At 38.0% G+C, this 15,107-nt stretch overlaps 1 protein-coding gene across 1 annotated transcript in view; it reads left to right on the top strand.

Annotated features, from left to right (window-relative positions):
• oca2 (oculocutaneous albinism II) overlaps positions 1 to 15,107 on the top strand; it is a 136,842-nt gene that overhangs the window by 59,905 nt on the left and 61,830 nt on the right. The window contains exons 11-15 of the mRNA XM_035408682.1: positions 1,682 to 1,753; positions 2,178 to 2,243; positions 3,646 to 3,702; positions 8,789 to 8,913; positions 12,083 to 12,221. Coding sequence (XP_035264573.1) covers positions 1,682 to 1,753; positions 2,178 to 2,243; positions 3,646 to 3,702; positions 8,789 to 8,913; positions 12,083 to 12,221 — 459 coding nt within the window. The remainder of the gene's footprint in view (positions 1 to 1,681; positions 1,754 to 2,177; positions 2,244 to 3,645; positions 3,703 to 8,788; positions 8,914 to 12,082; positions 12,222 to 15,107) is intronic.

The following is a 15,107-nucleotide window of genomic DNA, read 5'->3' as shown; positions in this document are numbered from 1 at the left end:
TAATTAGCATCGATGCATATAGTTCAATGCCTTCTAAAGTCTTGTAATGTGTCCTCATTCATGTTCCATGACTTTAGGCAATGTCATGCAACACACAGCATGCTGCAAAGAACATTCAGACCTTCTGAGGGCCATATTGTAGTGTCCCACCTCTCTTATGCAAACAACGGCAGTGCATTTTATGTACTTCAAATGTCCTCTCTATTAGGCTACAGTGTGTATTTTTGCAGGTTTTTCATGGAATGACGATTCACGCACAATATACGTGTCATCAACCATGTCTTCAATGAATAGCCTAGCCGTTGTCTCTGAACAGTCATCCCTTCATTGCGATTGTCTAATTTGGATCAATATTATAACCATCCATTATGACGTTATATTTTTATTGGCTATTTTTTGATATACACAATAATAATATTTCACTGTCTATCTTGATGTTTGTATGCAAGTTTGTGTGCCCCTGTGTGTAACAGACAGAAGGGTGTATACGCATTTCGCACTCGCCTTAACATTGGACCCTTAAAATAACAATGGAATTGCGATATGACTTAAGACCAGGTTTTGGTGGGTCATAACGCAGACGCTTTGAGCTGCATTAAAGTAGCAATATGCCAACAATTACCAAGACCACACCTCATTTTAAGACCAATCTGGCCACATGGATTCAAGGTAATTTACTATTTAAACAGCGTGGGTGATGGATGGGAAATCTTCTGAGCTCAAGATTGCACCTTTTCATGTTGAAAATATTTTCATATGCACATAGTCTAAAATTCTAAACAGAAATGATCCCACTTATGATGCATCTTCATCACATATTCACAGTAATGGCTCATTATATTTTTGTTTCATTAACACATTCAGTAGAAAATTCACAAATATGTATTTGAAATACTATGCTAACTATTTGCAGCGGGTACGATTTGAAAGCACTTCTACGGAGATCTGAGAATATTCTTTCACCCAAATGTAAAATCAAATAAAAGAAGAATTGTGTCTTTTATATTGGTGAAATGTTCTTTTCTTTTGAAATAGTAAGTAATCTGTAATAATTGCATTGGGGTCAAAAGACTTAAAGTATTTCAAGTAAAGTATTTGACCCAGATCTGAAAATGTCTTGACAAGATAGTAGGGAGATTGGATATGCCATATCAATAGATTATAATCTCAGGGTTGATTGGGTTGAGTGCACAATGAAATGATAGCATGGATGGATGAAGTGAATCTGCACACAGCAGGCATCTCAGGCAAAGAGCTCTCAAAATGATTTTAAGTAGCAGTGGGCAGCCAGTGGAGGGCACTGAACCGTTGAACAGGGTCGGAAGGACAGGGAAGAAAGAGAAGATGAGTCATGTGACACAAATATATTTTAACTGAGGGAAGTGCCAGGTGTCCTCTTAGGTGAACAGATAGGAATGAATGACAGAACAGTGACGTAAAGGACGGGGGAGATCGCACACATAATAAAATATTCAATGGTAATTCAGTTCTAGTTTATGTGAGCCCAAAACAGCATCAAATGAGTAAAATGTTTTTTTTTTTTACAACAAAGGTTGTAAAAACAGTTAAACTACTTATTGTTGATAAGGTTGATGGCAAAGTGCACAGCACACAGCACCATCATTCAAAGTGGTAGGCTCTGAGGGGGCAAGCTGTAACAATGTGAATATTGTCTCCTTAGATTGTTCACCGGACGCTGGCTGCTATGCTGGGATCTCTGGCTGCATTGGCTGCCCTGTCCATCATTGGTGATGTAAGATTGGACTTTTTTTACTCTATGACCTGTAAGAACTCTTACAGTATTTATCACCTGAGCTGGCTGGTTGCTTAGCAACCAGTGGGGTCTGACAGAAATGAATGTGAGAAAGAATGATTAATCCAAAGCCACATCGCAATATGCTATGAATTATGGGAGGGCTCCAATGCTGATCTTGATTCAAATGGCTGAGTGACTCTAGCTAAGGACTAGTTACTCTGAAACAGGTGAACATATTGGTTCTTTCTCTATGATAGACTATTAGGTCCCCTATTTATTTAATTTGGTTTCAAAGGCTAGTAAAAGAAAGTCCACACAGACATTTTCAACAACATTTCAGTTGCTGTGCTGTAGAGTCCTGATTAGCAGAGGCTACATGGTCCAATTGGTAACAGATGCTTGTCCTCTTTTGTTCCCGCAGAGACCGAGCCTAATGACAGTTGTGGAGTGGATTGACTATGAGACACTGGCATTGTTGTTTGGCATGGTAATTACAACCTTTGAATTTAGGATTAAACATGTGGTACTCTGTTAGAACAAATCCCAGTTGGGCATATTTGTTTTGTTTGTGGATATTTTGTGTAAAAAAAGACCATAAATGCCTGCTTGGTAACTATTATTTAATTTTGCAGGAGGCTATTGTATTATTTCTTTGAACCCATAGACCAGACAAGCAGTGGAAGTGTAATCCATTCTTTATTGTAGTCTTGCTGTGCTCAAAGCCATTCTCCTTAGAGAAATGAAAATAATAATCACTTTGTGGTAGTTCTATTCATACATCCATGTTGATTACATTTTTTCTTATAATACGTAACTATATTTATCACAATCCATAGTTGGCTAATTACTTGTATCCGCAGCATCTGCATTTTAGAAAACAACAATATTATTTCTGTAAATTTAGCCACATCTGCAATGTTTAATTGCCCACACAATTTAAAAATGGTCTCCTAGCTTGTGGAACAGAAATTGAGTTATGAAGCCAACCATTGTTATTCCTTAATTTAGACCGCATTTTTACACAGTTCTCTTATTAGTTCTGCCTCTCCAGTCTCACTTTAGATGCTGCTTACTGTTAACCAGCCATCTTAGACATTTCTATAGTCCTAATCAGTTTTAATCAATTTTATCTTCAATGTTTGTTCAAGTATTTGTATAATGATGAAGAAAATCTAATGGGAAAACAAATGAAACCCGAGAACCACAAGCCACACACAGCCGTTATTATGAAAGACCCGTGTGTTGTGTGTGACATAGTTTAATGAGTATTACATTTTTTTTTTCAATTAGCCCATTATAAAAATAAGTCTGAGGATTCCTCATATTTTTCTCATCAAGTTTGGAGTAAATATTGGCTGTCAGTCATCAGTAAAGCATCACTGTCTAGGAGGTTATAAAAAGCCCATACAGGAAGCCCACTATAAAAAGCACTGGCTTTCATGTTTATGTTCATACTGTAGTTAGTATGACAGCAAATTAATAATAGAATATAGATGTTAAGAAAACATCTCCTGTTTAGTTTGATGGTGTTAAATAATGAAGTAGGTAGACATCCTAGGGGGATGTCAGAAGAAAAATCCCAGCTTTTCCATCTTGCACACCCCAATAATTAATGACAGAGACCTGCCTTGAAATTGTTTAGTATACGACACCAAGACTGACACTTGAAAGGCAAGAGGCTTAGAATTTTGTTTCTGAAAATCTGAAGTTAAATATTTTCCATGGATCATTAAAACAATATGGGCACGTAAATGTTGGTTCTTTTGTTTGTTATTATGAATAATATTTTAAAAAACAATTCTAACCATGCTTCAGCAGTCTAATGAAAAGCCAGGGGCAATAATATTATTTACAGATGTGATAACTTTTTCACTGTTGTTTCTTTCCAGATGATTTTGGTGGCCATATTTTCAGATACAGGCTTCTTTGATTACTGTGCAGTAAAGGTGAGTGAGTAATATTTCATGTCAATTCAACTAAAGGTACTAAATGCACTTGCTGCCAGAGCACTGAAATATGGGGAATTTGCAGGTTGTGCACTGTTCACAATGCCAATTGACCCCTAATTGTGTACAGCAGTCATTCAAGACATGCAGAAATGTAGGAAATGAAAGACCTTTCCTGATGTGAGCAGGGGGCACTGAGTTATCGGCATCCCCATTCATAGTGCTTGTGAATGGGAGCGTTTTTGTGCTATTCCCCTTGTCTTTGGTGCAAGGAAGGGAATACATTAAAAAGCCTGCTTTAAAACATGACTGCTCCGTCACTCAGTCTCCCCAGAAAAGGATCATAAAAATGATTTCTCTTCAAACTGATGGCAGGATATCGAGGGTTGCAAAATTAAATTTGGGGGGAAAATTCCTCCTGGCATAATGAAAGTAGATAAATCCCGGGATGTACACTTGATGTAATGAAAGGGAAGACGTACTTTTGTCTTGTGGCAGTTCAGAAACATGGCAGCCCTCCAGTGACTGAATCGAGTCCCATGCTTCACAAAGCTGGGCTTTAAAAAAACTGGTGTGGCTTACAGTATGTGATATTTTTATTATTCTGAAGAGATTATAAGGGAGCAAAAACAATTCTCTGTCCTTCAAATAGTGTAGCTTTTGGACCTATGGAGCTCGAGGGGATTTCAAAGGTTCATGAATTTTAAGTGGGAGTTCAACAAGGGGAAGCTGTAAAATTGAAAAAAAACAACAAAAAAAAACAAACAAAAAAGCTCTGAAATAGATTTGTGTTCTTACAGCTAATGGAAAGGCTATCTACATACATTTAAATAACCTACACAGCCAGATATCTTCAGTGTCCCAAAGTCATAAGCACTCCTATTGAGCCATCCTACTGGGACCATAGACCAATTATAAATGGAGAAATTCATTATTGTTAATAAGTTAATTTAATTAAATATTGTTCATAAGTGAATATAGTCATTCATTATTCATTACTTATTTTTCCAGTCCAACAGTAGTTTGGTAGTAGGAGTCATTTAAGAGCAGAGATAAGCTGCACATGGGAAAAATAGCATCCCTATGGGTTAAGCAAAACTTTTCATGAATGATCCTTCAAAAGAGCTATTGAACACCTTCATAAGTAGCACCTTGAAAAGCACTAAATAAACAGTCATAACTGTTTATATTAATGAGTACAAGCACATGGCCAGTTACATCACTCATGGTACAGCAGGTGACCTTACAATGACATACCTAATTACACACACCATTTGTGGTTACTGACATGTCAATGTGTGTGTGTAGTGCTCATGAAGGTGGTATTTACAGGCCAAGAGTATGTAGACACCTGACATCTAACATCTAATCCAAAATTAATATGGATTTGGTCCACCCTTTGCTGCTATAACAACCTCCACTCTTCTGGAATGGCTTTATACAAGATGTTGGAGCATTGCTGCAGGGATTTGCTTCCATACAGCTAGAAGAGCATTGGTGAGGTCAGGCACTGCTTGGGCGATAAGGTCTGGCTTGCAGTTGGCTTTCCAATTGATCCAAAAGATGTTGGATAGGGTTGAGGTTAGGGTTTGGTGCAGGCCAGTTAAGTTCTTCCACACTGTTCTCGATAAAACCATTTGTAAATGGACCTTGCTGTGTACCCGGGGGCATTGTCACGTTGAAATAGAAAAGGTCTTTTCCCAAACTGTTGGAGAAGCACAGAATTGTCTAGAATGTGGTTTTATGCTGTAGCATTAAGATTTGCCTTCACTGGAGCTAAGGGGCTGAGCCCAATCCATGAAAAACAGCCTCAGAACAAGGGGCATCCAAATACTTTAGTCATATTGTGTATAAGTCTTATGAATGAGTATTCACAGAAAGAGTTACCCACAATCCATACACGTTCATTATAAAAGGTGTCACATGCTGAATGTTTTTGAAGTTGTCAGATTGTATTGTGATACCTGTAGAGTACTATACATCATTTTGATAAAATGCTCAATGATCCTTTTGATCATTTTCACACCTTTTGTAAGTTGAAAACTTACTGAGATACACTTGCATTAATTGAGGTAATCTATTGCATACATGCCTTCTCCCTCTTTGTCAGCTGACCTCAAACACTTTTCAAGTCAGTTGAAATTTGGATATTTTGTATGTGCTCCATAAGTTGAGAAACTTCTAAACCATCAAATCATTTGTGGGTGTTAGAAGCAGCAGGAGTGAGCTCATTGGTATGAAGATTTTTACATTCTTTCATTCAGTCTACATTGCCCTTGGAAATGCTTCTGAAACACAGATTCTCTGCTTATTATCAGTTTCTTTTTTGTCAGTTTGGCATTTAATTTGGTTAATCAAAGACCAGAAATTCCTCCTGTTTTTACATGACTGCTCATTGGGATACATGGAGTTGGACACCAGGGTAACTTCAGAATATGACACAGTTATAACTGCCTAATAAATTATTAATTACTGTATTATACATCATTAAAAATACATTGTGCATGGTTACTTTATATTAATAAATGGAGCAAGAGTAAGCAGTGTAGGAAGAGAACACCACATAAGGTTACAGCATGCATTTTCTTAGATTTAAATATATGCATATGGATAAACACAATACTAATTGGTAACCCTGTGTACAATTTATCAATTTGAAATTCCTGGCCCTTTTCCAAAATATCATATTTAATTGTCACATTTTTTGAAAGAAGTATAATATTGTTATTAATGCTTTATTAGGCATCAATGAATGCAGAATATTTAAAAGCCAGAGACAGTCAACAAGTAGGCTTTCTGAATATGTAATACCCTCACTTAGTCTACAGTGCTGAGCCAATAATGAACTCACAGAACAGTTTAGTAGTGATGGCTGTCCTCTAATACCCATATGTTTGCACATTTCTCATTGACTAAGTTTAAAAGGATTTAGAACATACATAATTCAGCAGCGCTATAGTGAATGGCACTGCAATATAAATGCAATGGTGCCAAAATGTTGAGGACAGAAATCATTTGAAATATGTGAAACACGTTTGCTATTTTTTATTCTTTGGACTCCAACAAAGGAAATTATATATAAAGAAAATGAGCCTCTTTTGTAATTTCTTGTTTTTGGGCACATTTTGAATTGCACATTTGACAGGATATGTGGTCATCTCATTTGTTCTAGTACAGATATAAGGCAATTCAGTATAATATCTAACACATTGCCTTATATTTATTTAGCAAACTAACATCAAACATTTAATATCAATGAGGGAAATGTGAGCGCCCCCTAGCTTCAGGAACTGGTAAAACCTCCCAGCAAAAAATGCGACCTCTGTGTGTCAACAGGACTTTGATCAAGGTCTGGTTGGTTAAATGTAGTTTTGTAAGGATAAACAAAATCATTGGCTCAAGTGAACTGAGAGCAGCTTTCTGCCAATTTTTATGGTAGGCAAGCACTTTTTATTAACTTCCAGAGCTGTTGCTGCTAGCTATGTAATTAAATTTAGCATTAGAAGTGCAAAGCAATTTAAAGCCTATTCTCTTGTGTTGCTTTACTGTGTTTAAATCTGCAAATGTTAGGTGCCAAATGTGCAGAATTTTGGAAGGAATGAATGATGTAATGAGATAAGCATAGCTGCTTATATAAGACTGCAACACACAGCCAGATCTCCCATTTATTTAAAGGCTCTCAGTCACATTTCATGAAACATTAAAATCTCTATCAGCATGTCTTATTTTTCTTCATCCCCCTCAGTGATCCCTCGTGTCCAATTTGATTCACTCAAAGGTTGATGCAAGGAGTTCTTCTAGGCTGTCATAGGACACCTCACAAAAATTAATTGAAAAAATTCCCCAAAGCTCGTAATCACCCCGATGAAGCCATATTCAGCCAAAATGTGCAGGCGCTCTTCATTTTGAATCCACATGGACATGGCACATTAATAAAGGCAATTTTAACTATCAGCGCATGACTACAAAGGTATGGCACAGTCTAGGCAGGCAAAAGTAAAAGGAAAAAAAACTGTCTATAACAAAGATTAAGGCAGGGAGGAGAGGTGAGAGATGGAGGCCATGTCAGGGTCCTGGTTCAGGCTGCTGGTTGCTGTTTTAGCCAGCTTCGCTGTCTGCAAAATGGTGGGCATGCAGCAGCTTAGTGAGTGGGTCTTGGAGCACCAAACTCCCCAACTGAAAGACTGAAGGCCTTTTGTTGAGTGGCAGCCAATTATCCAAACATGTTTCAGCTGTCCCTCTAGCTCTGAGATAATTGGCTGCCTGATTCAATAATAGGCCCTTTGCAGAGCTGTCCAGGTTTGAGTGGGGAGTGAGGGGGTGGTGAATTGCCTCCTGGACCTGCTGGCACTGTCCAAGGTGCAGAGGTCCTCTTCGGCTGAGAAAAGTGACATTAAGAGTTGGCACCACTCGTATGTAAGCATGGGTGGGGATTCCAATCCCCAAACCACACTATATTAAGAATAGTGGTTTGATTTAGCTTTTCCTTATATGGGTGAACAAACCAAGGGTTAATTATGTGTAACATATCTTATACTTATAATATATTTGTTAACCAATAATCTATGAGAAATTGAGTTAGTATGAAACAAATTAAGTTTTCTGGTCCCGTATATTTCACAAAAAACAAAAAAAAGTTTCTTTAAAATTTTATTTTGGAGGGCGCTATGCATATACGTTCTTGCACAACTAGAATTTATTAGTACTGTTGGAACTGTATTATAGCTTTTAAAGGAGTGAGTGAACCAGTGTTTGTTGCTTTGAAGTAACAAAAAAAATTAGGTCAATTAGGTGAATTTCAAATTGGATATGCTAATCAGCTGATTCAGCCAGAGCCATGCTTGAGTCTCATGGCCTGCCTGAACTAACACGTTGCTCGATTACATCAAAGTTGTTATGAGTCAAAATCATACAGCATAACAATATTACAAACTAAAACTGAATCTTCACTTGAATTCAAATGCAGTTGCAACAAGCACATAAACAACTAATTATGTACTATTTTCCAGATGCTATTTTTAGTGTCATCATGAGGATGAGGCATCCCCATGTTCTCCGCTTTCTATTGACACTTCTTCACCTCCAGGCCTACCAGCTATCCAGAGGAAGAGTATGGCCAATGATCATCATCCTCTGCCTCATTGCGGCCATTTTGTCTGCTTTCCTGGACAATGTGACAACCATGATGCTTTTCACTCCAGTCACTATAAGGTACTGTGTACTTGAAAGTCATTTTTTCCAGTCATTGCTATAAAGCTGTGCCTGCACTGTACACATCACGGGCATGGCGCAAAACTTTTCCATCAGTGAGTGTGTGCCATCATTCTTGTTGCTGATCAGTTGAATTTGATGGCAACATTTGCATACATGTTCCAGTTGCCCTCATATTCCATATAGTGAATCTGTATTACTGTTCCAGTTACTCTCATATTCCCATATAGTGCGTCTGTATTACTGCTACAGTTGACCTCATATTCCCATATAGTGCATCTGTATTACTGTTCCAGTTCACCTCATATTCCCATATAGTGCATCTTTATTACTGCTACAGTTGACCTCATATTCCCATATAGTGCATCTGTATTACTGTTCCAGTTGCCCTCATATTCCCATATAGTGCATTTGTATTATTGCTGCAGTTGACCTCATATTCCCATATAGTGTGTCTGTATTACCAGTTGTACTCATATTCCCATATAGTGTGTCTGTATTATTGCTGCAGTTGACATCATATTCCCATATAGTACGTATGTATTACTGCTGCAGTTGTTCTCATATTCCCATATAGTGTGTCTGTATTACTGCTGCAGTTGACCTCATATTACCATATAGTGCATCTGTATTACTGCTACAGTTGACCTCATATTACCATATAGAGAACAGCAGGTTTTTGAATAAGTGTCTAAAATACGGAAGGACAAGCCTTTTTCAAACAGCAAAGAGATTTATACATATGATTTTTTATGGCGGGGGCAGGGTGAGTCTGAAAATACGCAACAGAAATGCTGGTCAAATAACACAGCCTAGAATAAAGGGAAGCTTTCTCACATGTACTTGGTCTCAGTGTTTGCAACAAGGGTCATTGGTCATTGTACAATAATGTGCACACACAGTAAAATGTCTTAATTCAGTCTTAATTCAACTCTTAAAAGATAACATTTGTTCCCACTCTGAGTGTGTTGAAGTGTTGAATTAACACTGGAAAATTTACTGTGGTGTATTAGAACACCAAATAATTTTTCTGACGAAAACACACCGATTTTGTGAATTAAGTTTTCCACTAGCCATTGTTGCATGTCATCAAAGCTTGGAATGGTTAGGGAGTAATTTATTCCTTCAAGGTAAATGATTATCTTTATGATGATTAAAGAGTTTTTTACTAAAACGGACCCCAGTCTGTTATATTATCTGATGTGAAAGAAAATCGATGAGATGTGTTCAATGATTTCTCCTGCCTCAGCAATTTAAATTTCACAAGCTATCACCAGTAATAGGTGAGCTGTATCAATAACTCCCATTCCACTAATTACACATTTCAGTCTATGCAGATATATTCCAGACTGTTGAGGGCAGGTAATGAAAGATTGACCACTTTTACACTTTAATAGAATAATGTAGGTAGTAATCTGTTTTCTGAAGTGATAATGCGTTTTGGGTGAGGTCTATTTTAACACACAAATACACAGTAGGATTACGTGCAAGATGTTGAGGGAATTGGTAATTCTCAATGAATCTCAAGGTTAATGTAGGCATACCTGGCACAGGGGGGAGAGACTGAAAAAAGCCTAACTTCCACCATGCAGGACCACTCTCAAGCCCAGATGCATGGCTTTGATGTATCAAGTGCCCTCTGCACTCTGAGACTGGTAGCACGGCTCGCTAGCTCTCCAGATTATGATATAGAACTGCAATAACAAATTACCTAGCTACCTAACCTGCTAAACTTAGCAAACAATTAATATAAGTAATGTTTGCTGTTTGCTGTAATGTTTGCTTCTAAATATAGCGAAATAAATTATCTGGTTGCTGTTTGTCTTTTGTTTGAGCATATGAGAAATATGCACAAAGTAATTTTTTTCTTTCATAAAAAACAGTTTCAAAATCACTGTGTTTACTGAGTACTGATTACTGAGCTGATGAAAACAGAAATACTTCTTTTTTTTTGGTATGTGATAATTGACACCGGTGCATTCATTGTGCCTTGTGGAGTAAATCCAGGTCCTTTCTGGTTGTTATTGGTCAGTGTTGCCGAGCTGTGGAGAGAGCTCAAGGTGTTTTACTCTGGGCTTCCATATGAGGAAATGTCCCGAGACTCTCTTCTGGTTCTAGCTGGATGCACCCCTTCTCCCTGAATGCCACTCTTTGGCTGAAAACTTTGCTCACAGCATTAATTGCTCTTTGACTTTAATTAGAGGCTATGTTTGGAAATGTCTTTCCCACAGAAGGACTGGGGATTCCTTGGGGTGCTGTGTAATATGAGAAAGCTCCTGAGAGTGTCTCTTTTACTCTGAGCTGTATGTGGAGCGACACCGGCTCCTTCCCACTTCTCAGCTGTGCCATCCCTCTCTCACATAAACTTTTCTCTTTTTTAAACTCCATTTGCAACTGTAAAGATGTAGAGAGACAGGGAAAGAGAGGGAGAGAGAGAGTTTAGAGATGTTTAGAGCTGTTTTATTTCCCAGTTTTTAAAAACAACACATTTTTTCATATTCCATATTATGATTATTATTATTATTATTATTATTAGTAGCAGCCCTGGATAAGAAAGGAGTAATTGGGGCAAAGCAGATACAGGGCTCTCTCAAATGGGCTTGCAGCACCTCTTTAGCCGAATTGGCTTTGTTTCATTGCTTAAAATGAAAGGTATTCTGAAGGGTAAATTTCATATTCATATTCATTTCATATTCATTTACAACCTGTAAAAATCCTCTGAGCAACCTCTTTGTAAACTCTTCCCTTGTTAATATGAGCAGCCTGCTCCACTCTGGTTTTCGCAGTCTGCTTTTGCTGAGGTATTATTTGCTCCTGACAGAGAAGGATACAACTGCAGTCTCCAGAAAGGCGAGCGATAGTGACTGTGAGGTTTAGACTACACCACCTTAGTTTCATCGTCTAGCTGCAGGAAGGGATTTACAGTGGCAGGCTCGCAGACACAGGCTTAGCTGTAGTGTTTGGACTGATGATCAGTTCACACGGTTTTACCCCACCTCAACACCCCATCCCCCTTTTAGCTTTCATGTGTCCCAGATCTGTTTGGACAGCTTGAGTGCTGTAAATCAATTGTGTGCTACGTTTTTTTTCTTGCTTTTTCTTTCGTGTAACCGCCAATCTAATCAAGACTTAAGGGCTTTTCTGTTTCTTGTCTTTCTTTATCCCACAGGTTGTGTGAGGTTCTTAATCTGGACCCCAGACATGTCCTGATTGCGGAAGTAATCTTCACAAACATTGGAGGGGCCGCTACTGCTGTCGGAGATCCGCCAAACGTGATCATCGTCTCCAACCAGGACCTGCGCAAGAACGTATGTGACTTTTCAGCACTTCGGGAAAGACTATTAACCTCACTGTGAAGGAGCGGGGAGCGAGGGGAGGGGGAGGGGGAGGGGGAGATGCAAAGGACAAAAAATGGTTGGTGTTAAATCAACTCACATTACATTTTAGTACATTTTACACTGACGTAGCATGTTTATCATTTGTGGACTCACATGAACTATTTATTCACTGTTAGTGTTGAAATAGCACTGGACAGTCTACTGGGTATAACGCACAATTGTGCAGGCTTTATGACAAGTTCCATTCTCAAGAACTTTGAAAAACATATTGTTCCACAGGAAAACGCTCAGTGTCAACTGGGTTGGTGCAATTATGTGTGGTTAGAATGCCTGGCTAGTGCTACAGATTCTGCAAGTGTCTGAAGGTGCACCAGGGTTTTAGAGGAAATTCTTACTGTGAGGGTAGTGATAAACTGCCAATGACAACAGCTGTCAAATCCAGCCCATTAAACAGCAAAATGTTCAGCGTAATATCTACTCTAGTAAAGTACTTTAAATTCTGATTGAACATATTGACCATATTGGACACACATATACATGTCGATTTTAGTTTATTTAACACTAGGAGTTTTGCTGTGTCAGCTTGACATAAATCCTGGGCCACCTGAAAGAGTATACCATCAAAAACAAGTGTACAATTAAAAAAACACTGTCTGCAACCCAAGAGTATAATGGCGACAATAACTGCTTTTTGCTGATATTTCAGGACAGATTCACCCAAAAATGAAAAAAAAAGTATTTAGACTATGTGTCGATGATAATACAAACACCCAATGCATTGTACAGCATGTGCCGTACTCTTTTCTACCTAAAAGCTAGAAAAAATACTTTGAATGGCATACTTGGAAAGATCTCCACTCCTGTTTAACATGAGAAGTATCGCCACTCAATGAGTTATACACATGTGTTTTCCCAGAACTAAAAAAACAATCCATTATAAACTTATGAAAATGAATCAAGCTAGTAAACATCAGTAGGATTATATGCATTTAATGAAAAGGGGAGATAGCTATCTCCTTTATGTTTTTATGTCCAATCAATTTATTAATGCTATCTCTGGGCTAACCACTGTGTAATACATATTGTATACTTTATATCCTGTGAATGGATTTTATGTGGAACGTTTCCATTGCTGTGAAAAATATTGTCATCAAAATAGTGTCCCCCTCAGATGGCATAAAGCTAGAAAACGTATTTCAGCATGCTCAGATGAGTTCTGATGTTTTCTGTTTGACTCAAAGAATGGGGGAGGGGACGCAAAGGTCAAATCTAATCGTGAGACACCTTAGTTTGGCCGTGAAGCAAAACAGTATTGATCTCGTCATTTTTGGCATGAGTCTACATTCATTCCAGAGATCAGCAATCCAGCTTTCGTAGTCTCATTCTTGGGAGGCTCGTACAGTCAACGAGACACACATGCGAGGAGACCAAAATCCTTTAATCTTGGTAATGGCATCCTGGAAGATTAGCACAATGAAGTAATGCACTAGCCTTTAACCCCCACTGACCTTAACATGAAGAGCTTTTCTTAAATCGTGAAATCGCGCAATGTTGCACCATGCTGTGTAGGCAAAAAAATGACTTGCCCATTGGAAGTCAACAATGGAAGTGACAGAGAATTAAGACTTTTTAGACAGAATGGTCAAGGGTAACTGTTATCCTTAGATGGTGAAGATAGGCAGATAAAAGAGGAATCCTCCTTTCCTCCATAATGGAAGAGATAATAAACTAGGGATACTGTGGGTGTGATATCACCTTACGTGTAGAAAGACAGAAACTTCCATTAACTTGATTAATGGATACTTTTTGGCTCTCTGGGTTTCCTGTGGGGAATCACGAGGAAGTTGCCAGAGAGTATGCATTGTCTGCATTGGTCTATTTGGTGTTACCAACCTACTGCATGATTGGTGAAGCTCCGCAATGTTTTAATCCCAAATTTATTATCTCTGGCCTAAAAGAGGGATGATGATTCTCCCGAGTGGGCACATTCACATTCATGATGCATCAGAAAAGCCTCCTCAGGTTCATTGTGTGTTTTATTGTTAACCGAATGTAAGCCTGAAGTATACTGATCTAATATTTGCAACTTTTTTTCGGTCACACTTTAAAAAGAAGTGACTCTAAAGAATTTATATAGCATATATAATGCCTTCATAAACATGACATAATGGCTTCATAAATCATGTATAAACAAATCATGCTTCATAAAGGGTGCATACAACCTTATGTAAACAATGTGACATAACCAATAATGTTATACCAAATGTGACATAACCAACAATGTCACCCTTTATAATACTATACATTATAAAGGGCAACATGAAACATGCTTCTGCTGGATGCTAGGCTGATTGTCTCTTTATTTCATGAAACAATTCAAATCAAATCAACCTGAGGGAAGTTAGTCCTCTTGTCTCCTGTTCCAGTGGTATGGGAATTCTTTATTTGTGTGTTTTACTTGGTGCACATTTGAGCATATCACTGTGCACTGTTATGTAACCCACCTTAAAGACTGTGTTCTACGAATGCACTCGGCACAGCTTTCTGATCTTAACAAAGCCAAGAATAAAAACAAACAATTTGCACAGAAAACCAAAGATAAGGAGTCACTGGAAAGGTGGTGTGTGTTTGCAAAGCACATATCGAAAAGGACTATTTAGATCCAAGTTCCATCTATGGCTACAAATTAAGGGCAGGCTATTTAAAAATAAGGTTACAGTAATGTAAATAACAATTCTGATGACAGAATTTTAATTCTTTAAATTGGTATAAGTTAATGTAGCAACATGTTCCAAAAGACCTTCATTCCCTCTTTTCATATTTTGAAGGTTCTACTGTACATACAAATATTTATCG

Source organism: Anguilla anguilla, chromosome 3 (assembly GCF_013347855.1).
Source record: "Anguilla anguilla isolate fAngAng1 chromosome 3, fAngAng1.pri, whole genome shotgun sequence".
Taxonomy (NCBI): domain Eukaryota; kingdom Metazoa; phylum Chordata; class Actinopteri; order Anguilliformes; family Anguillidae; genus Anguilla; species Anguilla anguilla.
Note: the sequence above shows the minus strand (reverse complement) of the source record. Positions and strands in the feature narration are given on the sequence as shown.